At 44.0% G+C, this 25655-nt stretch overlaps 1 protein-coding gene across 10 annotated transcripts in view; it reads left to right on the top strand.

Annotated features, from left to right (window-relative positions):
* MTCL1 (microtubule crosslinking factor 1) overlaps window positions 1–21693 on the top strand; it is a 113372-nt gene extending 91679 nt beyond the window's left edge. For 8 of the 10 annotated variants that reach the window (XM_068932214.1, XM_068932210.1, XM_068932215.1 and 5 more), the window contains 5 exons: window positions 3578–3832; window positions 7942–8247; window positions 10893–10924; window positions 12315–13875; window positions 20480–21693. In XM_068932214.1, the coding sequence (XP_068788315.1) occupies window positions 3578–3832; window positions 7942–8247; window positions 10893–10924; window positions 12315–13875; window positions 20480–20704 (2379 nt within the window). In that variant the 3' untranslated portion in view covers window positions 20705–21693. Of the gene's footprint in view, window positions 1–3577; window positions 3833–7941; window positions 8248–10892; window positions 10925–12314; window positions 13876–17479; window positions 17538–20479 lie in introns of all 10 variants that reach the window. The other 2 variants (XM_068932217.1, XM_068932216.1) reach the window with 1 other exon arrangement.
* Window positions 21694–25655: the final 3962 nt, after the last annotated feature.

The raw sequence follows: 25655 nt of genomic DNA, 5'->3' as shown, positions 1-25655 counted from the left end.
AAAAGCACTGCATATCAGAGAAGATCATATACTGTTGCCTGCTGCTTTGGAGCTTTAGGATTTAACACAGTGTATATCATTAAAAAGAAAAATCTTGGCTGTCAGAAGTGCATATACATCTGCTCTGGCAGAAGGATCCTAAGGCATTGTTTTTAAGATAAGAAATAATGAGATTGTTCCTAACTATGGGATTCTGATGACTCTCAGCCAGTAAAGAATCCCAGTAATACTTAGCCTCCAGCTGGGCAAGTGAAAAATCCCACTGTTTTTGGGAAGGGGGGAGAGAGGCATGTCTTGTTGAGGTTCAATTTGTTTTGTATTTTTTTTAGATTCAAAAAAAAAAAGGGAAGAAGGAATTTGCTTTATAAGATAATTATACAAGTTGTAGATATTGCAACAGAGCATTTTTTGCTTTGTAGGTTGATTTTCATTTTTGTAGGATATTTTCATGCTTCAGGGCAGGTCAAGAATTTATTGCAGGCATTGGCATATCTTTGCAACTTAACGTGTTAGCCATAGCTACTACTGCAAATGGCATTATTCCCCAGGAGACAGCAAAAGTGTAAGATTGAGTCTGCACTCCAGATGCTCCAGCAGCCTCTGCTAAGAGCTCCTATTGCAAGACGGGAAGTCTGCAGCAGCATTAATGCTCCTTGAAAGATGACTTGCCTATATTGCAAGGCAAGCCTATATTGCAAAGAACAAGTCTTAAATAATCCTCTGTCAGGCTAAGGTGTAAGGAAACTGTATAGTTTACTTCATTTTAGAGTCCCTTACGCTTGGGCTGATCTCAGCTCTGCAGTGACACTCTTGGTATAGATAATTATTTAGTGTTACAGCTACTTAGTAAAACCAGCAGACACCTGCAAGGGTGACCCGGCAGGACTACAGAATAGTAAACTCAAAGCAAGCAAACCCGAAAGAATGAGTGCCAGCATTGCTGAGCCTGGCTGCAGCAACAACTGTGACTCCAGCAGCACCATAAACTAGGGAAGTGGGGAACTGTGGATGCATAGAAAGAAGATGTATCAAAAAGAGCAGGAGGCCATTATCTTCAGTTAGCAATGAGTTTGGAAACTGGCAGCGGTTATTGTTGAGCTGAAGCGTGGGCAGGCTGTGAGCTGGGGTAGCGGGCAGGAGGACAGCAAAGCTTGATGGCTTCTTGAGCAGCCACACTCAGGGGCAGTGTCTCCAGGAATGGACCTGCAGCAGAGAGGGGCCTCTGCTGGGGCGTGCTGCCCCAGCAGCTGAGGACAACACCGTGGGCGCCCAACCGAGCCATGCAGTCACACACAGGACAGCCTCACATGCACGGCTGTGAGTATGGGGAGCGGGGAGAGATTCAGGCCTCAGGAACAACCTCTAGGGAAGCAAAGTTCACTGAGGAATGTTAAACACAAAGACACCACATCTGGCTCTGAAAGTCTGAGCCAGTCCGGACTTTCTTGGTTTTGTGTTTCTTATGTGCAAGTGGATTTTATCCCATAATACAAGATAGGTAATCGTTACCCTTGCCTTACAGAGAAGGAATGTAGAAATAGGGTATATTGCATTACTCCCTAAGGCCTAGTGGGAGTTGCAGTTGTTGGGCAGCAAAGTCATTTTGGGACTCCTCATGGTGGTCCCCAGGCTTCCATCTGTCTGGCTGCCGGCACCCACTTAAACTCGACTACCGCTCAGTCAGTGGGAGTTTTATCACTAACTTTGGTGGGACTCAAGTCCAAGAAAAGTTAAGAAAAAATTTTCGAGCAAAAAATTAATTTTGTTTGATTAATCCATAATTCATTAATCCATTAATCCTTAATACTTGATTCCACCTTAAAAATACTCTTTTAAAATCTTCACATTTCTGCTCTGTTTTTGAAATTTTCCACATAGCTGATATTATTTCTTCTCCTCCTAGTCTGGTACCTGCCTTTTTGTTTGTTTACTGACAGCTTGAGTTATTGAGTTAGATACTGACAGAAATATCCCAGTGCTGTCAAATCTAACTTCAGGAAGATTTTACAGGTATGAATAGTTAAAGACAAATGTCCATCAGTCTCTAACATCTGAGTCTGTACAAAATGTCATATGTCCAAATCTCATCAGATGCTGTCAGCATCGTTCCGGCCCCACAAATTTCCACTGCACAACCAGGCTAAGGGAGGGAGAGAGATGATGTCCTTTTAATTTGGTTTAAAAAAGCACCTATGTTTTTATAATGGATTTTTTGGTTGGTTTTAAAATAACAGGACTTCAGAAATTAGTGGTAGAATAAGCAGGTGTTTGAGATCTCTCTGTCAATACAAGTAGCTGTGAAGGATGTTCTCTCATTACAATTTTAAAATACTCAAGCAATGAGCTTTCTGCCACTTACTTGGGGATTTTGTTCCAGAGACTAATTTCTCCTGAGTCAAGTCTGAACTTCCGCTTGCTCAGACAGATTGGGCTTCTTTTCCACATATGACAGTTTGAAGGTGTTGTCCTTCTCTCCTGCTAAAGGAGTGTGTTTCCCAGCAGACCTGCTGCCTCTGATTTTTGAAGAAAGCTTTGGCCTCAGAGATAGAAATGAGTTTTCACTGCTTTTCACTCCTATTTGTTTGCGGAGTCTGGGTACAGAGATATATCCTCTGCTGACTCACTCGCGCACATCTATCGAGTTGTTAACGAAAAGTCAAGTTTCAGGGATAAATTCTTCACTCATTTGAACTTACACAAACCTGTGGAGCACCTTTTGACCCTGACAACAGTCCATCAGTGGCCGAGGTTGCCCGGAGAGCAGGCTGTGCAGTCTCCTTCCTCGGAGCTTTGTCAGGACCTGACTGGATAGAGCTCAGAGCAACCTGGTCTGACCTCAGAGCTGACCCTGCTCTGAACCAGGCTTGGGCTGGAGATCGCCCAAGACCCCGTCAGCCTGAATTTTCCCATGATCTTATGACCTTAGGCCAGATCTTCTGGTCTGGTTGAACTGACCCCTGAACACAGAGTAAAGAAGAAGAGAGGGAAGGTAGCATCAACTAACTGCCTGGCCACCTTAGAAATCAGTTCTACCAGAATCAGAAACTGCAGAGATGGGGGGGATGATCTAGGTACGTCTCTTTTTCCTGGTAACATCCTCTCTTGCTGGAAGTTGTGAGGAGCTGTACAATAAGGCTGCTGGTGAGGATTGCTCTGGCCAAAAAATATTCAGAAGATGAGCGCACTGTCTTGAGCCTACGTAGGCATTGAATGAGAGGGCAAAGGCAGAGCAGTGGTGGGGGACCTCATCCTGGTGGGATAATGATGAGGCTGGAGTTCAGCTCTATGTTTCTTCATTGCCCGTACCAATGCATCCATCAGACAGCTCACACTGATACCTTAGAGCATGACCTCGTAGAACTGGAAAAGTGATTCACTATGATTTTTACTGTTTTGATTTTAAAACTTTTTGTAAGTTGAACATCTTTGATTGTTTGTTGAGATACTAGGAGCTAAGAATTGCCATAATTTTGCTATTATCTTTGTGGAGTTACGCCTTTAACTCAAATTGCTTGTCAGACATAGGCTTTCACCTCAGAAAGTTTGATGTCCTTAAAAAGTTTTATTTTGATGGCAGCTGGAAGGGAAGAATGAGAATGCCTCAGGAGAAACAGGCCTCACCTCTGATGCAAAGGGGGCTTTTAAAAGGGAAAGAGAGGAGCACAAGAAGCTTCTGGCTGAGAGTCATAGCGTAGTGATGGATCTCCGCTGGCAAATCCAGCACAACGAGAAGAACTGGAATCGGGAAAAGGTGGAGCTCCTGGACAGGCTCGATAGAGACCGGCGAGAATGGGAGCGTCAAAAGAAGGAGCTGCTCAGACGGATTGAGCAGGTGAGGGGTGGTTTTGGCATGGCTGATGGCTGGCTGCATGCATTAAGCTTTGGACCGTGACTATATTCAGACCAAGGCTGAGAAACTATATTAAGAATCAGCACGGGAATAATTTTGATTCCTTGGCTACCTTAGTGTTTCACATGGTACAGAGCAGTTTACATACACAAGGGAATAAAAGGAAAATGCTCATAATCCATGTAAGATAATGTTTATGAGAAATCAGCTCGAGGTTAAAGGCCATTTCCTGCTTCATTTCAGTTACCCCAGACAGGGATGGTCACATTGATTCATTCTGTTTGAAAGCTTATATGCATCTCTTCATGCTAAAACACTCAATCCCACACACAGGGTTATTCAAGGTTTGAAATATAGCTTCCTGCCAAAAAAAGTCTGTTCATCCGTGAATTGCCACCAAAGATGCAGCTGCTGTGACTATTCAGCCTCAACTGAATTCTTCTTCTCTAGCAAGGGAACCCAGGGAATGATAGTGAGGAGCCCTGACTGGTAACAAATTAGCAGCTATCAGTGCTGAATATTCAGAAGACCCTTCTGACCTTGGTCACATGAATTTTGTGCACACCTCTGCTATCATTTGCAAATCTAATAATTGCATACCTATCCATTTGTTTTTCATGCTGATCTGCACTTTCATCTGCTTAGTATTAGAGCCTGATTTGAAAATGTTGTTCCAAATTACACCTAATGGATTTATTCTTTGGCTGGAAACCTAACAAAAATAAAAAAGAAGTTTAATGAGGGAGAGTTAATACACAGTTTTTGACTGAACATTGTTCAGTTCTGAGTCATGCATTCCTGGAGGAGGAAGAAAAACAACTAAAATTGTGATTCCTCAATTAGCTGATTACTTTCTGTCCTTAGGACATCAAAAATGGAATTGCACCAGATTTGTACATGCTCTCTAGGGAGCATTACACTTGAATGAAGTACAAAGTAGCTTCACATGTTAAGCTGGTGAAATTCCATGACTGGTTTCTGAAAAGGGTCTGTTATCTGTTCCTCACATTCCCATGCTTGAGCTGCAACAAGAAGCTAAGGAAAACTCACCAGATGGGAAACGCTGAGCATAAGACTAGACCTCAGTTGAAGCTATAGCTTTTAAATCTACAGAGAAGTACTTAGGAAAATGTACTCTATGGATATTTCTAAAATCACTGCTAAATGTGTAGGCCTGACCAATATGGTGGTGGGGACATTTATTGACTGAGTTAGGACAGTCAGTGCACATGAGCGAGGAGGCCTTGTGGCCGAGCAGTTCATCAGACTCATCTGATTCCCAGGTTTTACAGCTAGAGGATGCTGAGTTCTCCGTGGTTTGACTGGGCTGGTCTCTCATTGCTGAGGTTCAGTGACAAAACTACCTCCTGGGGATTCTTCATGCAAAATGGGAAATAAATAGGTGTCAGAAAATTTCCCAGTGTATTAAGGACATGGACACAACCTTTTGTTTGGAGAGTCACTAGTACCTCTTCGGACGTTTATGCTGCTTTCCCTGTGAACTGTATTTTTAAATGTTATCATCTCCTTGATGTATCCTCAATAACCTAAGGGATTTAACCTGGTTAAAAATTGCTTTTCTCTTCCCTGAGAACTGGGGACAGTAAAGGGAGGGGGAGAGGAATCCCTGTTAATGTTACCTAGCCTTTAACTCTCTTTAAACCTGACGTAACCTCTCAGTGTCATCTTGGGAGAGTCTACAAAATAGCCATTAACTAGTCCTGGAACTGATTCCTTTTGTTATTATTCTGGACCCTCTAGGGTTCAGCTATATATTTACTGTACAACTGAGTTGTTTACAGTATTAGTGATAGATAAGGAAATAAAAAATATGATATCGAGCTATTTTTAAAGGACTGGATGATCAGAAGAAATAGCATTTGAAGACTTGGCTGTCTGCCTGCAAAAATTCCTAACCCCATTTTTGCTTGTAATCAAACATTTCCCTGTGTGACAGGAAGCTTCCAAATATTTGCAGGCTTTTAGTGGAATATCCTCTCAGATTGCATTCATGCCCTGCTTTAGATGGAAGCAATTAGTATATCTTTAAAGTCCTTCTCCCCAGTGTTTTTCTGTGTGTATTCCATGTATGGAAATACATAGAGGATGAAGAGACTACACCAGTGTGTATATTTGAAAAACAGAGTCTAAGACATAATGGAAGCCTGTGTGCCAAGTTTCATACTAATGCTTTATTCCTGTCTGCTTTCACACGGTTCCTGAATAATACATGTATGATAAGAGGGAAGCTTACACCAATGTATAAAATATATAAAATACTTTACTCTGGATGGTTATGGGAATACTACTAACATATAAAAAAAGCATGATGACCTACTTTTTACAGAGCTCAAAGTTTTATTCTTTCCAAGTGCACTGTCACTGTTTTTCCTTAGAGACTCCCCTTCTACTATGTTACCAAAGCTAATTCTGCATGGAACACACTGCCAGATATTTAAACACATGAAATTACCTATATGAAAAGCTGTGTGTTTATAGGTATAATTGGATGAGGACACAGAATCAGTAGTCACTTAAAATTTAGGCTGGTATTTGTCCTTTTTATTCGCCTGTCAGTTTTTTGACAGTTGGAGAGTAAGCAACAAACTATTGTTTTCTTATAAAGGTTCCCAGACCATCGTATCATAAGGATTCGTGAAAATCCAGAAGAGCTTGCAATTGGAACTGCATATACAGAATATATGCAATTATTTTCCTTGCTCTGGGTCCCACCCATATCCTGGAGAAAGGACTCCAGGATCTCTTGAGAAACCTTCCAGCCCCTGCATGTATGGGATACTTTAAATTAGCTTCTTTTAATCAGACTGTTTCAGATTTTGTAAATAATGAGTAAAACACTGAAGATGCATTCAGTTTTTTCAGGCCTAAATCAAATAAAAATCCCCTGACTGCAGCCCAAGTGCAAATTCAGTCATTTGCATCCTGACTAAAAATGGTTTTGAGCCATATGATGTCTATTTTTTTTCAAACACACCCAAGAAGATTTAATTAATATGTTTTTGTAGGTCCTCAGTCTTCAGGGTCCTAGGGGATGACATAGGCATTTGTAGGTTATTGTTACTTGGGCCTGGTAAAGACCTTAGCAGGCAGCTCTAGCAAAGCATCAGAATTACGTATCAGATTCTTCCTATCATACATTGTTTGAAAATATCACTCACTTCATCCATCTTGTTGTACTTACAACTGAAAGGAAAGTTGATCACATAATCTAATTTTAAGATTGGCAGTAGTTCCATTTCACTCATGCTCCTACCCTCTCTTCACTCTGCTTTTGCAAAGTATAGAGTTAATAACTTTGATGGTCCTTCTATAAATATGCATTTTCCTCAAACATACTTTGTGTGCCTAATTCATCTCTTTGACAATAGTGCTGTGTACAAATAGCCAACTTTCTAGCCATGCGTTAGTTCTAGACAGTTTTTAAAACAAAGGCTTTGTTTTTTGTTAAGTGGAATTTTCCACCTCTGGAAACAAGAATGTAGGATGAGTGATGTACGTAAAAGTGCAATCTTTATATTGCTGACCAGAAGAAAAATGTGTTTGTTTTGAAGACGCTCCAAGTAACCAACCCTTCCTTGAGGTTCTACTTGTATTCCTTTAAGATCACATATCAAGATTGTTTTTTTAAATAATAGTAAGCGCTGACTTGTTTCTTTAAAAATCAGATTACAAGTAGATGCATTCTTTTTGTGTGAGTGTATACATATGTGTGTATATGTGTATATATATATATATATACACACACAAATATATAGTGTATGTGTTTGTGTGTATGTATACATAAACATGTAAATATGCAAAACTGTGGGTGTGTATGTGTATACATATTTAATCCCTCAAAAGTCAATGAGTGATAGCATCAAAGCCCTCGAGACATACTCGAGTCTGCAGTACTGCAAAGCTGGCAGCCCTAGAACTAAGCCGTGATTTCAGCCCACGTGCCATACTTGCCTCCCAAAGACACGCGTGTCTCTCTCCTACAGAAAGCTTAAATCCTACAGAAGAGAAATGCAGAATACTATCGTCTACATAAATACCTGCTGTTTGTTTTAATTTTCCCTCCTTGCCAGCTTCAGAAAGAAGTGAGCCCACGAAGAGGAGGCAGTTTTCTTTGCGACCAGAAGGAGAGTAACCTTCGTCCGTTTGCAACCCAGGGGAACCTTCACTTGCCTCGTCCGATGGGGGCAAGATCCTACTCTGATTCAGATGCCATCCAGTTTGATGATCGGTCACTGTCAAAGCTGAAGGAGAGCGATAGGTGCACTGCCACAGAAAACCTCTTTCTGGAGTCGCTGTCTCTGGATTCCCCTGACGAGTGTGAGGAGCACCAGGCGCGTCAAGTGGAGCGGGAGAAATTCTTGACAGACTTAACGGAAGTACGTTCTCTTCTGCTTTGTCTCAAGCGGGTTTCATGGATAAGTATACATGACAAAACGTATTGAATTACAAGGTCTTAAAGTTCTTCCAGTTGTAAATATATACATATATATGAAGAAATGTGGGCTCTATTTTGCTAGTAATACTGTAAGTACTGTGGAGAGGTAATTCTGATTGTCCCACAGTGGTTGCCTTCTAAACAGATTAGCACAAGTCAGTGAGATGAGATTTTAAAAAATATATAATTATCCTTCATCAGAAAAGTTACAGATTACACCATAAAAAGCTAGTAAGTTCCAAAACACGGTACTAAGAGGTGCCGTCAGGCCATAGTTAATGCCATCTATAAGCTGCTAAAATCTGCACCAAAGCATGCATACTGTCACGGGATCCAGGTCTTCACAGCTGAGTTTACATTGGTGCTGAATGAAACCCGGGGCCCCAGTCCCTATGGGCTGATAGAAAGTAACCTGTCAACTTGCATATTATGTTCGTGGCAGTGAGATCCTTCACGTTCACCACCACTGTGCAGTTTAATCGCTTCTGTGAGATTAAAGCATTTTGAAGCTTCAGAGAGCTACAGTCTTCCTTGTTTTCTGTTGTTCCTTGACTGTTAATGGCTGTTACAGAACAAGAAGGACTCTGGAAGTTATGATTTTTATCAAGCAGGCAGCATGTTGCTCGTTGCTTTCCAGCTGCAAGTTTTGAGAACTTTCTTCTTGCCTGAAAGTTCAGATTTGTGCACAAGTTAGACACTTACTTCATGCTCTGAGTGGATAAATACTGGTTGGGTATACAAATCATAGCTAATAGGGAAGCAGAAAATTTCCCATCAAATATGTATGTATATACTCAGGCTTGAAAGTTTGACTGCTCTGGGAAAAAGCTCGACAACAGGACAGATCACAAGCTCCTTGCAGAGGAGCTTCACCAGCGTGACTTGAATTGAACACTTCAGCTTGTGAAAATGTGACCTAAGCTTTTCTTTGAGACATATAACATCGTTACTTTGCTAAAGGATTGGAAAGTCAGGTTGTCTGGAAGGAAGCAGAGAAAAAAATTGAGAGAGCCAAGAAATAAGACTGCCTTTCTTAAATTTTAAGTACCTGTAGCTATTGTGTGTATTCCAGTTAGCATTCCCTCCCTTCGGTGGCAGGAATGTATGGGTGACTATATAGGATTCCTTGTTCCTTATTTCTCAGCTGATTATTTCATTCAAGCCCAGGTGCTTAGTGAAAAATGTTGATCCCTTTGTCAGGAATTTATGTTTTTGTGTTTGACTGACTGGTTAGGATTTGACTGCTGTTTTCTATACTTTAAATTCACTCTGATATTTAAGAATGGAGATCTCTGGAGATATTTTCCCTTTTTCAGACATTACCACCATTAACAAAAGTTTTGCCAGCAAAATTAGGGCCTTGGTGGTACTTGCATAGCTTCTTTCCTTCAAAGCCTGCTTTAGAGAAACCTGTGCAAAGTCATTTACCCTCCACAGCTTTGCTCAAGTGAAACTGATTGGAGTTTAATGAATAGTTTTGCTGATGATGCACAGAAGCAGTTGAACCCCACTGAGTATCCCTCTTTACTGTATTTGCTTTGCAGTACTAACCACAGTAAAAATCAGTCCATCCTTCAGCCTGATTCTTCATTCATTTGGATTAGATTTACTCTGTAGAAACTCCATTGAAGCCAGTAATGTTATTCCAGACTTACACCAGAGTAAGTGAAAGGAGAATCAGTTCACTCCTGTTTTTTCATCTCTGACTCTGCATAAATACTGGAAAGATATTTGCTGAGTGAAAAGGCACTCTTTTTGAATAGTCACAGCCTGAAGCACACTTCTGTGCTGGTCAAGTACTTGATTTCATGGGGTCAAATAAAAATAATTGGTCCTAATTATTGTTTTGTTCCTTATCATATTTTGTTATTTCCTACATATTATTAGAAATATAAATAAACAGTTAAACAATAACTACAGAGCAATTGCTTCAGGAGAATCTGTTTTTAAAAAAGCAGCTCATTATGGGAATTGTCACCAGGAAATAATTGCCGTAACAACATCTTAATGCTGCTAGCAAGCTGTAGGTAATCCCCCTATGAAACAAGTAATAGTTTTCCCACACGTTTATTATAGCTAGTTTAATGAGTTTCAACTGGCACCATTGGTTGGTTCCTAGAGAACATATAGTGAAATCTTATGTCAGAGGACCGTGCTTTATCTCTTATTTCAGCACAACTAGCTCTCTATGATAAAGCACATTAACTCCAGAGAACAAGTTCACTCACAAAGATATGGTCCAACAAAATATTTTGTACTTGTGGAAAAAAGTTTTTTGCAGCTCTACTTGTATTTGTGATAACATGGGACTATGAAAGTTCAAGGTTATTTTAGATTTGGGACATGCTCTTTCTCTGTGCAGTCTGTTGTTCTGATGAGATGACTGACAGTTTTCCTGCCTATGTTTAAAGGGAAGAATACTCCCACAGGCACCTTATGTTTCCTTATCGCTGCGAAAGTCAGCTGCTTTTTAGAGATGAACATACCTGGTGGAACTGCCTGGAAGTAAATGACAGTATACCCACTAGCTAATGCCATGAACAGCTTCAGAAATAACTTCCCCTGTTTGTTTCTGTTTTTCTTCAGGAAGAAGAAACACACAAAGGAAATCTTCAAAGGTGAGTAAAACTGCAGGAAAGATAGCCAATACCCAGCGGCCAGAGTTCCAGCATTCTTGCACCCAAACCACAAACCCGAGGCATAACCGTGCCATCTCCCCATCAGCTTGTGAGCCAGATTAATGGACTTACTTATCCAGGGATTAATTTGTCTCAGTATGCTTCTGTTCTTCTCTGATTAACTTGGGCCACATTCAGCTATGGTGCACAGAGACTGAGCTGTATGAAAGTGCCTGAGGCTTCAACTTACATTGAAGGCTACGTGTATGTTAGCAAGTAGTGCAGACCTATAGGCATCGATGTGTAAAGCAAACCAATTGGTGCTGAGGACCTGACACCCCCCCTTGCATGTCAGGGATATTCTGCTTTGGACAGTTTCTGTTCTGCTGCCCTGGGCTGAACGCCCACTTGAAGCTAGAGCACATTAGTTGTTCTTCTGAGAACATCTTCCAGCTCACTTTCATCCCAAAGCCATCCAGTCTGTGCTCTCTGAGCTTGCCCCCGATGCAAACCAAAGCATATGAATAGAAGGTTCACTTCAAAAACACACTCTTGATCTCAACTAAAACCCTAGTGTAGATGCGCCCAAAGTCTGCAGCTGGCGCTCTTGATTAAAAACTCACAATATCATTTTATTGTATCTTCCAGAACATTTCTATATAAAAATCATTGCTTACCGAATCCTCATCCAGCTTTAGTTACCTCAATGAGCTGACTCTGACAACTAGTTATTTACATTTCTGAGTGTTCCCATTCAGAAAGATTCTTTTGTTGTTTGATTTTTCTTACAGTGAAGCATTAGGATAACTCAGATGAATGTTTTTAAACTAGCAAAATGTGGGGAAAGCCAAGAATCCAGCATAATCACATAGAGATTCTCTTTTGCTGAACTAGAGCATGAGCTCAGCTCACCAAGCCAGTTAAATATAATAGCATCTAGGCTGTCTCACCTCGCTGTGCACCAACTGTGCAGCCTGAGCAATCTCAGGAGTGGGGGTGAACTTGCAGATTTCACAGCAAGTCAGAAATACTCCGCACTTGCTTTGAAAAGTGTACCTCATATTGTCATAAAGTCTCATTTTCCATGAATAATATATTTCTGAAATGCATCTTACTGCTGCACATTGCAGACATTTGCCATACATGAGAAAATAGTAAATTAAGAGCCATTAATAAACTATTGGGTACTTTTAATGACTCATCAGGAATGCTTCCACTTTACAGCTTTTAAAAAACAACAAAAGGAAACCTTAGCTAAAGAGAGGGCTAAAGTACTTTCATATGTAAGTCCTTAGTGAAAGTAGGGTTGTCTGAGTTAGTTTTCTGCCGAAAAAGAAATAGTTCTATGAGAGTTTGCACGAAAGTAATACTCTTGTGCTTCCCTTTCCAGGGCGATGTCTGTTTCCTCCATGTCAGAATTCCAGCGCTTGATGGATATTTCTCCATTTCTCCCAGAAAAAAACTTGCCTTCACCTAGCAGAAAAGACGATATAACCCCTCCCTTGTCTCCTGATGATTTGAAATACATCGAGGAGTTCAATAAAAATTGGGATTACAGTAACACGAGGAACCAGGGTGGGGCTGCCGAGAAGCCTGCAGAAGCCTGGGCAGAAAGGACAGAGATTGGGAAAGCTGGGAATGACCCTGCTTCAGATCCCTTCCAGGCATCATCATGGTACCTCACCACCAGTGTCACTATGACAACTAATACCATGACCAGCCCAGAGCACTGCCAGAAGCAGCCAACGAGGAGTCATGGTGTAACCGAAAAAATGGGGGTTCGGGTCTTTCACAGCCCACCAGTTGTCCGTAGGTTTGATAATTCAGTGATAGCTGGCAGCGAAGGGAAAAACCAGGTTGAGCCAGACTTCCTGTATTCTATGACCAAAGCTATGGGGAATGTTGGTGAGACAAAAGGTGCTTCCTCGGATATGTTTGGAAGATGGTCTTGTGACCTGGCTAAACATCATAAGGATTTTCTGGAGAGTGGTCTTCATCCCATTGAACGCCCTATTTGCACTACTGTGGGCTTTGCCTCACCCTTGCACAGCTTGGAGATGTCCAAAAACATGAGTGACGATATGAAGGAGGTCGCTTTCTCTGTCCGAAATGCAATACGCTCTAACTCTAACTCAACAGAGCCTCAGTTTAAGGACACAGCTTGTCAAACCAATGGGATGAGGACGACAGGGACGCAGACCACCCAGACGATCAGTGTTGGCTTGCAGACAGAAACCCTGCGCAGTATCACCAGCAGTCCACACAAGTGTCTGACACCAAAGGGGGGATCCACTCCTGTCTCTTCACCATCCAGAAGCCTAAGAAGCAGGCAAGTGACCCCTGTTATTGAAAAGGTCCAGGCTAAGTTTGAACGCACATGCTGCTCCCCCAAATACGGCTCTCCAAAGTTGCAAAGGAAAATCCTTCCCAAATCAGACCAGCCAAATAACCGAACTTTGCCTGGTACACCTCAAAAAGGATTCAGTGAGTCCGCTTGGGCTAGATCAACTACTACAAGGGAGAGTCCAGTCCATACCACCATCAATGATGGCCTCTCCAGTTTGTTCAACATTATTGACCATAGCCCCATCTTTCATGAGACCTTCCAAAAATGCCCCAGGTCTAGCAGCCGATCCAGGTCAGCAGAACCCAGACCAGAACTGGGCCCAGTGCAGGAGCCGTGTACAAATGCCCGTGGCAGATCACCCAGTCCTCTCCGTTTGGGGGCAGAGACGCAAAAGGAAGAAGGGATTGAGGTGACAAGTATCAGGCAGGACTTATCTGCTCCTCCAGGGTATACACTTGCAGAAAATGCTGCCAGGATCTTGAATAAGAAACTTTTGGAGCATGCCTTAAAGGAAGAGAGAAGGCTACCTTCACACAGCCCACCAAACCTTAGCAATGACAACAGCACAGCAGATATTGTCAAAGTAGAACCAGGGTCCATAGAGGTAATGAGTTTGTTTGTTTTTCCTCCTATAGCTAAATGCACCCTTCTTTGAACAAATGCATTATGAGATGTCTTGCAGTCCTACTGAGTATTTACAATATCCTAGTCATGTCATGGTACTGCCAGCGAGTCCCAATCACGAAACTGTTGGATTAGTCACTGAAGAACTCGTTAAGGAATCTGAATTTCTATCCTGACAGCTTATTGGGCTGGAAAGTTATCAGAAGAGCTTTATCCTTTACCGGATAAAGATGGTTCTCCACTGAATGCCAGGGGATAAGGGGTTTCTGTCACAAAACACATCTCAAATTAACAGATGTTCTAGGGACCCTAGGTCTGAGTAAATTTCTGTATTTGTGCTGGACGGAAAGGTAGACGGTTTCTCCTATGCAAGAAATGGGTAATTCTGTATTAACAAGGCTGTGTTAAAAATAGTGACTGCAATGCCCTGATCCAGAACTTTAGTGCCTTCAGCGTACCTTTTCTGGATGTATCTGCATAAGCTTGACTTTGGTCTGTACATGTGATTAAACAGCATGAAATTTGGAATTGATTGTTGCTACCTTGCAAAATAATAGTGATTATAATAAGAAGAATCAACTAGTCTAAGCACAAACCTATTTAATACTCAGGAAATCTATACTGATGTTTTACTGTACTGTTGAAAGTTTAACAGTTATCATCTGTCACAGCAGATATGCCTGAGTATTGGGAGTCAGATCCTCAGATATAGGAATATCCTACAGAAATCGACCAAAAAGAGGGTGTAATGATGGACAAAAGTTCTTTGAGCTGTCAATGCCTAACTCTCCTGTTTCTAGTGAACCTTTGTGCCAAAGAGAGTTGGTCTGGGAAAGCGCTGAGAGAGCTGAACTATGGCCAGCGCTTACCAGTGCCTGTTTTCTTTGTGGTACAGCCTTGAAATGGTGTTTTTTGGGCTGATCAGCGATATTCCTCAGGGTAGGAATGGGAGCCTGTCATGCTGTCCGTCCCAGGCATCCCTGTGTTTTGGCGGTGCTCATCCCCAGCATGCCGCCTTGGCCTTGCTGGGGTGAGATGGGCAGCAACAGCATCTCTGGGTTCACGCCTACTGCTCCTGCCTCAGAAAGCCTCAAGGGAAGGGACAAAAGCTATTTTCTCAGTCAACATTTGGGTTGAGAGGCTTTTCTGGGAACCTGGGCGCTGGGGCTTTTGTTCTGCAGTTTGCCTTTCACTAGTTGGCTGTTCTAAATGGATATGATTTGCTCCTCTTTTGTAGGTACTACTCAGAGGGCATAATCGTTTTTCCTAGCAGAGCAGCCAAAGTTGAGGATATATTACCTGTATGCTGTTTAAAAGGAAATAAATGTGGAAGTTTGTATATATAAAAAAGAAACCACATGGGTATTATAAATAACAATGAAAGACAGTGGGCTTTGTGCCTAAAACTCAGAAAAATAAAAGTGGAAAGAAGCTTCATTTATCTGGATCTTTCTAGCTATCTCTGTATTTTGCCTTTAATTTGAAATATTGGGAATGCATTACCATTCCTTATTAGAAAGTATGTGGTATGCTTCACAGCGTCACCTCAATTTTGCCTTCAAGGCATCACTGAAAACTCTTGATTTCCTCCTGCATCTTTTAAATGTCTCAGCAAATTTCAAGTGTAAAGTAAACTGATGTCATCCCACATCATTGCAAATTGCTGTTGGCAAAATGCAGCCAACGTCAGTACCAGAGTTTGATGCATGGAGGGATTTGTGTCAAGGCTGTTTAGCAAAAACTCATTTACTATCAGCATGGTAGAAAACTGCTTCTGTTTGTGAATTTTCAGTACCTTTTGCCTAATTTTTTGAGTGCCAAACCTCAGAGCTCAGGCTTTTTCCTCCTTGTAAGTCTCACTCGGTTGTTTGGACTGTTGTTTAGCTGCCCAGGTTATGAACTTAGGGTGGTCCTCTTCTTTCCTAAGAAGGTGCCTGGAGAAGGAAGGTGGAGGGCGTCCACATGACGGGCTTACCTTTTCGTAGCTGAGGTGTTGCTCCACAAGATGCACGTAGGGAGTGTGGATTTCGTGCTGAAAACAAAACCGCAAAGAAGTTTAGACTCTGAAAGTGCCTTGGGTTATTTATGGATTACACTGACCACACAAATTACACCACGTGCAAGTTACGCCTCGCACATTTTGTGGCAAGCAAGAGGCAGTGGATGCAGTGGGTGCCGGTCTCTGGGGAGGCAAGCTGCGCTCGGAGCCACACCAGCCAGTGCTGCCCTGCTGCCCTCCGCTCCTCCTTGCTGGGCACCTTTCTCCCCTCTTGGTTTCCAGCCAATGCAAGCGACCCCCATACCCAAGAAAGCCTTCCTTTCCTTGCAGTCAGGGCATCGCATATTCATGACTTTTAAACTTGCTTGGAGCACCTGTTGGCAGCTTTTCTCTAATTTGAGCATCTGGATGTTCCAGTTACATAATTTCCTTTTATTTTCCTGCTGCAAATATAAAATCTAGTTCATATATATATGTGTATATACATATATATATATGTATAAAAAATATTTACACACATATGTATGTGTGCCTATATATGCATACACAGTAGCAATGCATTTTCACAGTAGCTCTATATTTTCACTGTAACTTGCCCAGAGCTGCTTACAAGCAAATTTACATCCACCCACTGCAGCCTAGTAATATCTTATCCTGCAAATTCGCTAAACCACTATCTCACGTGCATATCATAGAATGTATAAATATTATCTTAAAAAGGCAGGTTAGGTTTAGCTAGCTGGCCACGTTAGAGCAGCAGGAACGTTCCTCTTCTGTAGCCGGCAAGGGTGTAAATCACAGAGGTTACAGTGCTATACGGCGGTGGGGGCCAGACCCCCTGCTGGAGACAGCGCGGTGAAAGGCCTGGCCGCGGGGCTCCACGGGAAAGGGAGCTGCTGTGTCCTCTGGCCACCCGGGCAGAGCAACTGCTGCGTGCTTGCAGCTGAGCCGGGCAGCGCTGGAGGGGAGACGGGAAAAGAGAAGGGAAGAAGGCGGTGGCAGAAAGCGAGTGCTTTTACTTCAGTTTGCGTCTCCCTTTCAGCGCGCCTGTTACACAGGAGCAAGAAGGGAGAGGCAAGTAGCTGCCCTCAAAGCTTCGTACGGGCATCTCCGTAACATAAAACGTTAGCGGCCTTTTGGCCTTTTAAGGATCTCCTGAGCAGAAATTCTTTCTCAAAATCAAACAAAGGAAAAAAATACAGCTTTACTCCTCTTTCGCAGTAGCCTTTCCCCACCCCCCTCCCCGACCCTAATCAGGCTTGGCAAAGGATAAAAGGCAGCTTTCTCTGCTGGATAGAAACGTTTGGGTTGATTTAATGCCGTGTCCACTTCTGAGACTCTGCTAGGTTTGGGAAGGGTTGGTTTGTTTGCTTCTTTCTTTTCTAAATTTGTTTCTGCTGGGTGGCTTATCTTTTTTTTATCGTTATTAGTTTCCCCTGTGGTACTGCGGTAACATGATCTGAACGGGTAGGAACATCCGGAGACTTCCTTGCCGACAAGAAACCTTCACTTTGCAAAATACTCGATTAAAACAATTCTTTCCAACCTACTTGCTTTCTTTTTCTTTTCTGTCTGTTCTGTCCAGAACCAAACTGTCTTATTAACTGCCCCCTGGGGACTCTAACCCTGCCTGCCTCACTGCTGTAAGTCCTTTCCGCCTTGTTTCCAGCCCTTTCCGAAAGCGGTCGTCGCTTCCCTCGCGGCGCGGGTTAACGACGGGAGGTGGCCGGCCCCAGTGGCCCGCTCGCCCCGGGGCGCCCGACGGCCCGAGCCGCCGGGGCCTGGCGGCTGCCCGCTCGCGTCGCTGTGGGGAGCGCGCAGGACGGGCCCCCCCAGCCTGCCCCTGGGGCGGGGGGCCGGGAGCAGGCCCGGCCAAGGGCAACTTGCCGTGCGGATTTGGGGGGGAGGAAGGGGTCGGTTCGAACCTGAGAAAGAATTGACGAAACTTAAGACCCCCGTGTAAAGGCAGGCAGCGATGCTGGGGAGGGGGCGCGGGGCCCGAGCCGCAGCCCGGGGCCGGCGGTCGCCGCGGGTGGCGAAGCCGGTCCCAGCCCGGTTTGGCCAGTGCCGGCTGGGGCGCTCCGCGGCGCGGGGGGAGACGCCGTGGAGCCGTGGGCTGCGTCGGTCCGCTTCGCCTCCGAGCCAGGGAGCAGCCTGTTTTCTCCGCTAACGTAGACATAGCCGTGGTGCCGGACGGCCTGGCCCAGGAAGTAACTAGCAGCTCAAGCTGAAATCATCTTTGCCGGTGTCAGCGTCCAGGCTTAGAAGTGCTTCCCCGCTCCAAAAGCAACCATTAAACTAAATCACCCGAAAGATACTAGTTTGCTAAACATTTCTGGCTTAGGTACCTATGGCCCTGGCATATGGTAAGTGAGGACGTCTGGGGTTTCAAAAACCGTTCTGGAGAGTTTCCTCTCCGCGGCTCCGTTTCCTTGACGTCCTCGGAGGCACCAGCCTGTAGGGTTGGGGGGGGGGGGGGACGACAAACTGGACTGGGCAGCCAGCCCGCTGTAAGATTACGCTGCCCGTCGGTTCTCTGCCCTGGCGTGACAGCCGTCGCTGGCGCGTGCCTGCGCCGCAGATAAGAGCTTAACCCTGCCCGAGACCCGTGGGCAGCGCTGTAGCGATCCTTTCTGAATTGGGAGACGGCCGCGGAAATAAGTGTTGCCACGCCGGCTCTCGTTCACGCCTGTGAAACTAGGAAAAAGCCGCCGGAAAGCAGCAGAGCTGTAAAGATAATCATTTTAAGGCTGCTGTTTAGAAAGAGTCTAAGATCCGGACCAAAAGTCGCATAGCCTCAATTCCTCGCGTCACGCTGCCTTTAAGTCTTGTTCTGCGTATGGATTTCCCTTAACAAAGCTGAGTGTAGCGGCAGCTTTCGCAGGCCGTACGCTGCCCCGGGCCCAGTGGGATAAGGCGAAGTCAGGAGGACACAGGCTCAATCTCCTTGTTAGCATTGGTTTATAGTGTAGCCTTTACTGTTGTTTTACAGCCGGTCATTTTTTAAGTTTACAGGGCAGGTTTTGGGGGAGGCGAGGGAGGGTGCACGGAGGTAGCTGTGTGCATGCAGGACCTGCAGCCGCTCACCAGCGCGTCTCACGTTCCTTGCTCTCTGCAATGCTGAGGGCAGATGAGCACGGCTCTGCCCTGAGCCCGGTGATGTGCGACCTCTGGTCGCCACGCGGGTGGCGTATTACCCGAAGGCGCTGCGGTCAGCTCTGCGCGGGGAGTTACCCGAGTCCGACGAGGCCCTCTGCCCTAAAACACGCACCCCTCACCCCCCCCCATACGCTGCATTTTTTGTACCTCAGCTCTGTGTCTTTGGTATGTCATGTAACATTCATGTTTGATCCTCGCAATTCGACTGAGAGATTCAATGGCATATCTATCACCTTGTTTGTTCACTGCCAGTCATATCATGTTACCTAATCCGATATCCTCCATCCCTAGTCACTTTTCTCTTTCTCCGTGTGAAACCACACTAAATTCTTCCTATGCATTGTTCCACTGCTCCCTTTGTTTCCCTTCGGTTCACTGCACCAGAGCTTTTCCTTTGCATTGTATGTTTTATAGTCTCTATCATCATTTGCATTCTAGTTTTAAGACTTATTTTTATTCAACTCTCTCGTCCTCGCCAGTGACTTTTCCTCTGTGTATGCGTTTCTGTCGGTTGACAAACTCAGCTGATTTGCTTTTATAAATTCTAAAGTAGGCAGAGAAATTCAGACTTTCTGTTTTGGCATCACAGGACAGACTCGCTCCCACAATCAGTCATCTTGATATAACGAGCAAGCAAAGCAATGCATGAAGTGTAGCTGTGCTATGAGCAAAGTCCATAAATATTAGAAGCAATTATCAACTTAGTGCCAGGATGAAAAATCACAAGCGCAGTTTGTTTCTAATTGCACAGGCAGGCTACCAATCCTGAACAGTGGAAAGTTGGTGGAGAAATAAAATTTCAGTTTTCTTTGATTTCTGTGAACGTCTTCCTTAATGTGCTGTACCGCTGATTCCTGTAATTCAGACTCAAGCGGCTGACAGTCAGGAGTGATGGTCCAAAAGTTGAAATTTGTAGGTAAGCCTCATCTTTAATCCATTTAGAGGTCATAACTAGTGCTGTAGGCGTTATTCTCCTGCTAGGAGAGGAAGTCTTTCCTACATGTCAGTCTGAACTCTGCAGCAGACAAAAGGAGGCAGAGGTTGCTTCTCACATCTCTGGCAAATGCAGAATTGGGCACTTTTATGCCAGGCCAGCACTTAGAGCGATGTGATTTTACTCAGTTGTCATGCAAATATATTTTTCAGCTTTTCTCCTGTCTAGCACAAGGCATATTAGCAAATGGAAGTTTGTCAGCTACTTCAGCTCATTCCAAACCTCCTTCTTCCATTCTCTCTTATCCGTTCCATAAATCATGGACATATATGCAGCTATCCGGAGCCCACACACAGAAATACATTTGCTGCATGCCTGTCCTGTGACAGGACAGACGCTTAGCTTAGTCTGATTTTTTTCTGAATACTCCGCAGATCCAAAACGCCTCTAATACAAGTCACTAACCGCTTTTTTGCTCTCTTGGCTGCAAAGGAACTACCTTGTTCTGCACTCGCTCCGTCCCTCGAACCCTGCTTCTCCCGGCCGGAGAGACCAGCGAACCGGCGCCCGCCGTCCCGATGGGCTTCACATTCCCCCACGGCCTCCCAGGCACAGTCTACCGGAGATCTGACTTCCCCCGAGGAGCGCAGAAGCAACGACCCACCGGCGGAGACCTCGGCTGGTGCCGCAGGCCCGCCAGACACGTCCCAGGAATGAGCCGCTGCCGCTTGCGGTCTCTGTCGGAGAGGGGGGATCGAGCGGTGGAGGTCACCGAATGTCCTCAAACGCAGCTGCTGAATGTCCACCCTGTGAAACAGAGACGTTTCTAGAATGAAACAGTTAATGTGCCTGTAATAACTTAATTTTTTTCATAGCCGAGAAAACTATTTTTGTCTCCATCTTTTCTACATACAGTATATTAACAAAAAAAAGGTAAAAAATGATATACAGATAAAGTAAGATTTAAAATAAAATGTAAATTAAGTTTTAAGGGAATTTGAATATGTGCTCGCGCTCTCTCCAAATACCGACTGCCTTTTGGTTATATTTGCACTGTTATGTTTTCGATTTTGATTTGGGGTTTTTTTTAGGTTTTTTTTTTTTTTCATGTAAAACTAGGGTCTTAAGTTAATTTTATTCTATTTTAATGTCAGTATTATGAGTTTTTAAAGGTAAGGTTCTTAAAGATGCTTCGACTGTCGGAAGCAGTACCTTTTAAGTAGTGAAGAAAGCCATTAAGCTAGTTCACTAGAATTCTATTAATTAAGGTGGAGGGGAATACAGGTAAACTCAAGAAAAAAAATGTAAAAAAAGAATGCCTCAGAAAGTCTTATGGAGTTAGCTGTAAAATACACATACAATACTTGACTTGCATGCCTCTGGGTCCTAGCACTTTAGTGCATGTATATACTGCTACTGTACTTCTACCATCACATAAATGTGAGTCAATCTGTTTCACTGTAATATTGTTGTGAATTTACCTGTACTGTACTTTTATTGTTGGTATTCTTGCATTGACTATACAAAAAAGAGTTTTTAAATTATTGTTAACTGTTCAACTGGCTATGTACAGTGTTTACTGAGAACTTCCTTTGTTTTGAGAAAAAATGTTGCGATCTCTGGGCGTACTAAATTGTAACTGGTCTTGTTTAAGAGTCTGTTGGAGACCACGTGAAGTGGAAATAAAACCCTCAGTATTTACAAAACTGCTAGATTGCTTCATGATCTTTATTTCCAGTCAGAGTTCCCGTGTTCTTTTAACTGGAGGAAAAAGCCCCCAAACTCCCCCTTCACTCATAAGGGAAGGAGAATGCCGCTTTACATGAAAGTAGTAATGGCAAGGCATATATTATGCTGGGCTCCACAGACTCCTGCGGGCACTCGATCAGGCCGTGGGAAGATTTCTGAATTCCCTGAACTGATCTCTGCAAAACAGCTTGCTCACAGAGGTAGCAGGGCCTATCCTCGCGGCTCCTCTGAGGTGTTATGACTTGTGGCTCTCAGTCATTCATGTAAGTGAAAACAAGCCAGGTAAACATAATATCAAAAATATGGCGTGGCAGCTGTTAATCCAAGTCTCTTCTGCATTGTGCGCAGAATCCAGTAAAACCAGAGCTTGCGTAAAGCTGGTGGCTAACATGTAGCACTAAACGCAGCTGAGAACCCAAACCTCCCCAAGATGTGGAAGGCTCTTGAGTTATTTTGCCTGGTAGCATCTGTTTGGCCCCATGCTTTCTCTGGGAGTCCTGGGACTGGTCTGACTAGTTATCCTGTGGCTGAACCGGCTCATTCCCGTTTGACTTCCTGTTGCTTAAGCTCGGTCATTTAAGAGCACCCTCTGGGCTCCCTAGAAGCTTTTCTCATTAGTGCTAGCGAGCGATAAGCTCCCTCACATCCTGTGCTGCTGCGCTATGGCTGGCTTTCTAGGAAGTTTAATTCAGCTTTTGGATGAGAACAAACTCCTGAGCTGTTGGGTCAGCCCCCAAATGAAAGCTGGGAGAGGTCTTATTTCTCCCACGTCAGTTAGGACAGTGGCTATTAACCCAATGTCAAAATGTCAGCCTCTAGGTCACCACTGTGAAAATTGCCACTTACTGAAATAAGCTGTGACCAAAGTACTGTTGTCCAATAGTTCTCTGGTACCATAGCCAAAAAAGCAGTGTCTGGTCCCGCTCCTGAAGCAATGATGGCATCATGTACTAAGTGCCTTCACAGTTGTTTCAAAGCCTCACTGTTAGCATTTTTCATGAGCGTTAAGTTGATGCACCAAGTTTGAACACTTAAAATGATAGGTGGGGGCCACCCTACTTATTTTTCCAATGCTTGTTCTAGCTGCAACACTTCACTTAATGGTTGCAAGAATTTCAGTTTGAGAATAGAAGGAGGAACATGCCCAACTGTTTAGAAGGTCAAAGAAGAGCAAATATGACTATTAAAGAAGCCTTAACTCACAAATGCAACATCCTTGTTTGTTTTCAAAACCATAATTGCCAGGAGCAGTTTTCTAGGGCAGGTGGGAGGGGATACTGATCCCTTAAAAGCTATTTCTCCTAGATGAAGTAAGTTAAAGAAGTTGTAAATGCAGTGCTAGCTACCACAGAGTAAAAATACTCTTCTGTCCCTTGTGACAGCTGTAATTTTTTTTTTTTAATGATGCAGAAGAAAATTCAGATGACTGATTTGTAGCCTTATTAGCAGAAAGTGGTGTTTGCCTTTCAAATCAGTAAATACACCAGCCCAAAGAATTAGCTGCTGGCCATCCTGAAATAAGAAGGTATTTGAGGATAAGCAGCAGACTGTGGTTTGCCGGGTAAACTGCTTATGAGAGAGCAGGAAATCACAGAAACAAGAGTGAGCCAGCACACAGCAAGAAGGAGAGGGTTAAGTGCAAATAGAAATTCTGCAGACGATCTTATAAAGAATCACATTAATTAAACATAAGTTCCTTTCTAGTCTAATTAGCAAATACAGCGACCTCAAGAAATATCATATGTTTCTATTGGGTCTTTGGAAACACCAAGGGTTTTATCTTCTAAAATTGCTACTGGTGGAGTTGAGAGATTTTTTTTCCCCCCCATTAGCCGAGCACACTCTATAATTACTTAAATAAATTGTAAAATAAATGATGGGTCTGTAGTCCAGCTAAGGTTATTTTAAAAGCTTCTAAGACAGAATAAAAAGCCTGTTCAGAAGGTTTGTGGCTCACTCGGTGTCTGTGGCGCTGCTGAATTATTGCCTCATGAATAATCAGGGCAAGAGCAGCCCCGAAGATTGCCACACAAATTAGTTTAAAGGGATGTGAAGACGTCTGTCGTAGCTTCGCCTGATGAGGCTGAAATAGATAGCTGGGTTTCGCCCAGGGATTTGTGGCGCCTGAGCTTATGGCCTTGGGATATTACCTAGTACTCAGCCGGTAATTAGGTGAAGGACTGGGGCCCACGGCTGACTCCCCGACGAGCCAGCTCTCCCAGCTCCCCAGCCCCGCGCGCTGATTTTATGCCATCTTGCCCTGCCCAGCAGGGTGCTATCTCTTGCCCCGGGAGTGGATGGGACCCGCTGTCTGAATTTGGGGCAGCACTACATCTACGTTGCGCCTCTGTGCCAGGCCAAGGGTGGGGCTTGTGCCATCCTTCCTCTCCTTACATCTCCCCCTGCAGCCCCACATATCTGCAGCCATCAAGCTTCCTCCTGCTCTCTTTAGAGGTACCATATCCCTGGCAGTGTTTTGTTTCCTCCTGGTTCCCTTATTTCGACTTCCTGTTACGTAAATCACTGTAACCTGCTAGAGTAATATTAAGCTGTTGAGTACATATAATTTTCATGCGAAATGACAGCTAATATCTTCAGTCCTCACATAGCCCAGCCGGCTTTCCGGAGAGGCTTAATTGCTTTAGGCAAAGTCTGCTTCCCTTCCCTGTTTATCATCTTTTTATCCATCTTGCAGGAGCATGAGACATACTGCCTTCAAAGTCTGGATGAGAGAGACAACTGCCCTGCTAGAGGTGTCTCTAGAAAAAAAAAATCAGCCTCTGTTTCTCAAAATGTCCATTTCTTTTCCTAGCAAAGCCAGGCTAGGACTTCTTCTATCGTTATTCATTCTTCTCTGGTGTACGAACACCAGGCAGAGGCTCCAATCAGTCCTGGCGTCCTCTGCAAAATTTGCAAGACGGATTCTACAGCGCTCAGTGTCTGGGCAGGCTGTCACAGGTGAGGGATCTCTCAATGGGCTGCTGAGCCTGGAGAGAGACAGTGCTTCCCTAAGGAGTAACTATTTTGAGGGAAAGGTAGGGCCGGGGTTGCACAAACCCAAAGCACCTGCTAAGGAGCACCTGGTTTTACAGCTATCAAAGGCGGCTCAGAGCTGCAGGAGGCCTGCGGATGGATGGTGGCAGAAACGCTTGCTCGCACACCGAGCACCCATGTGCCTGAGCTAGTCTTGCCCAGGGTCATGGCTGAGATGTGGGATGAGAAGGTCATAGAAAGGCAAATTTAACAGTGTCTGCAGCAGCTACAAGTGCATGGATGGCTGAATGAGAAAAGGGGAAAGAACTAGCCTGACTACCGAGTTTTAAACAGCTCTTTGGATAGCAGTAAGTCTGGCAGAGCAATGTAAGCGGATACTGTGCTAACAGGGAAGACTCTGCTGCTAGGCTGTGCAATGGGAATCCTATTAAAAGCCAACAATAGAAAATTTTCTTTTGTCTTGTTAAACCCCTAGAGGGTTTTTTTTATACCTTAATTGGATTTTTTAATCCCTACAGTAAGGCCCTAGAATAGGTTTACACAGAAAAATGTCATGGGCCCAGGTGCTCTGCTCATCCGCCTCCTGCCCCCTTCCCCGGTGTAATCCCTGGGGATTAGGCTGCAGATGAGAGAGCTGAGTGCAAGTGGACAGCCTCCTCCCAAAGGCATTTCTCAGCAGATGCTTTTTTCTTACTGAGTTGGTGGCTTTCAAAATACTAAACCCTGCAGTAAGGGGCAACAGGGCACAATTCTGGGGTGCTGAAGAAGTTGCCCCTGGTATTAAGCTACACAGGTGAGGAGTGCTCCATGCGTGTTACCTACCGAGAACTACAGTTTTACGTGCTTAGGCAATTAGGAGCATAAATCTCATGGGTTTTCTTCCCATGTAAAAGACTTAAGTAAGTTGGACACTTTGGGAATTTTT

This window comes from Struthio camelus, chromosome 2 (assembly GCF_040807025.1).
Source record: "Struthio camelus isolate bStrCam1 chromosome 2, bStrCam1.hap1, whole genome shotgun sequence".
Classification (NCBI taxonomy): domain Eukaryota; kingdom Metazoa; phylum Chordata; class Aves; order Struthioniformes; family Struthionidae; genus Struthio; species Struthio camelus.
The sequence above is the reverse complement of the archived record's forward strand: the minus strand, read 5'-3'. Positions and strand labels throughout refer to the sequence as shown.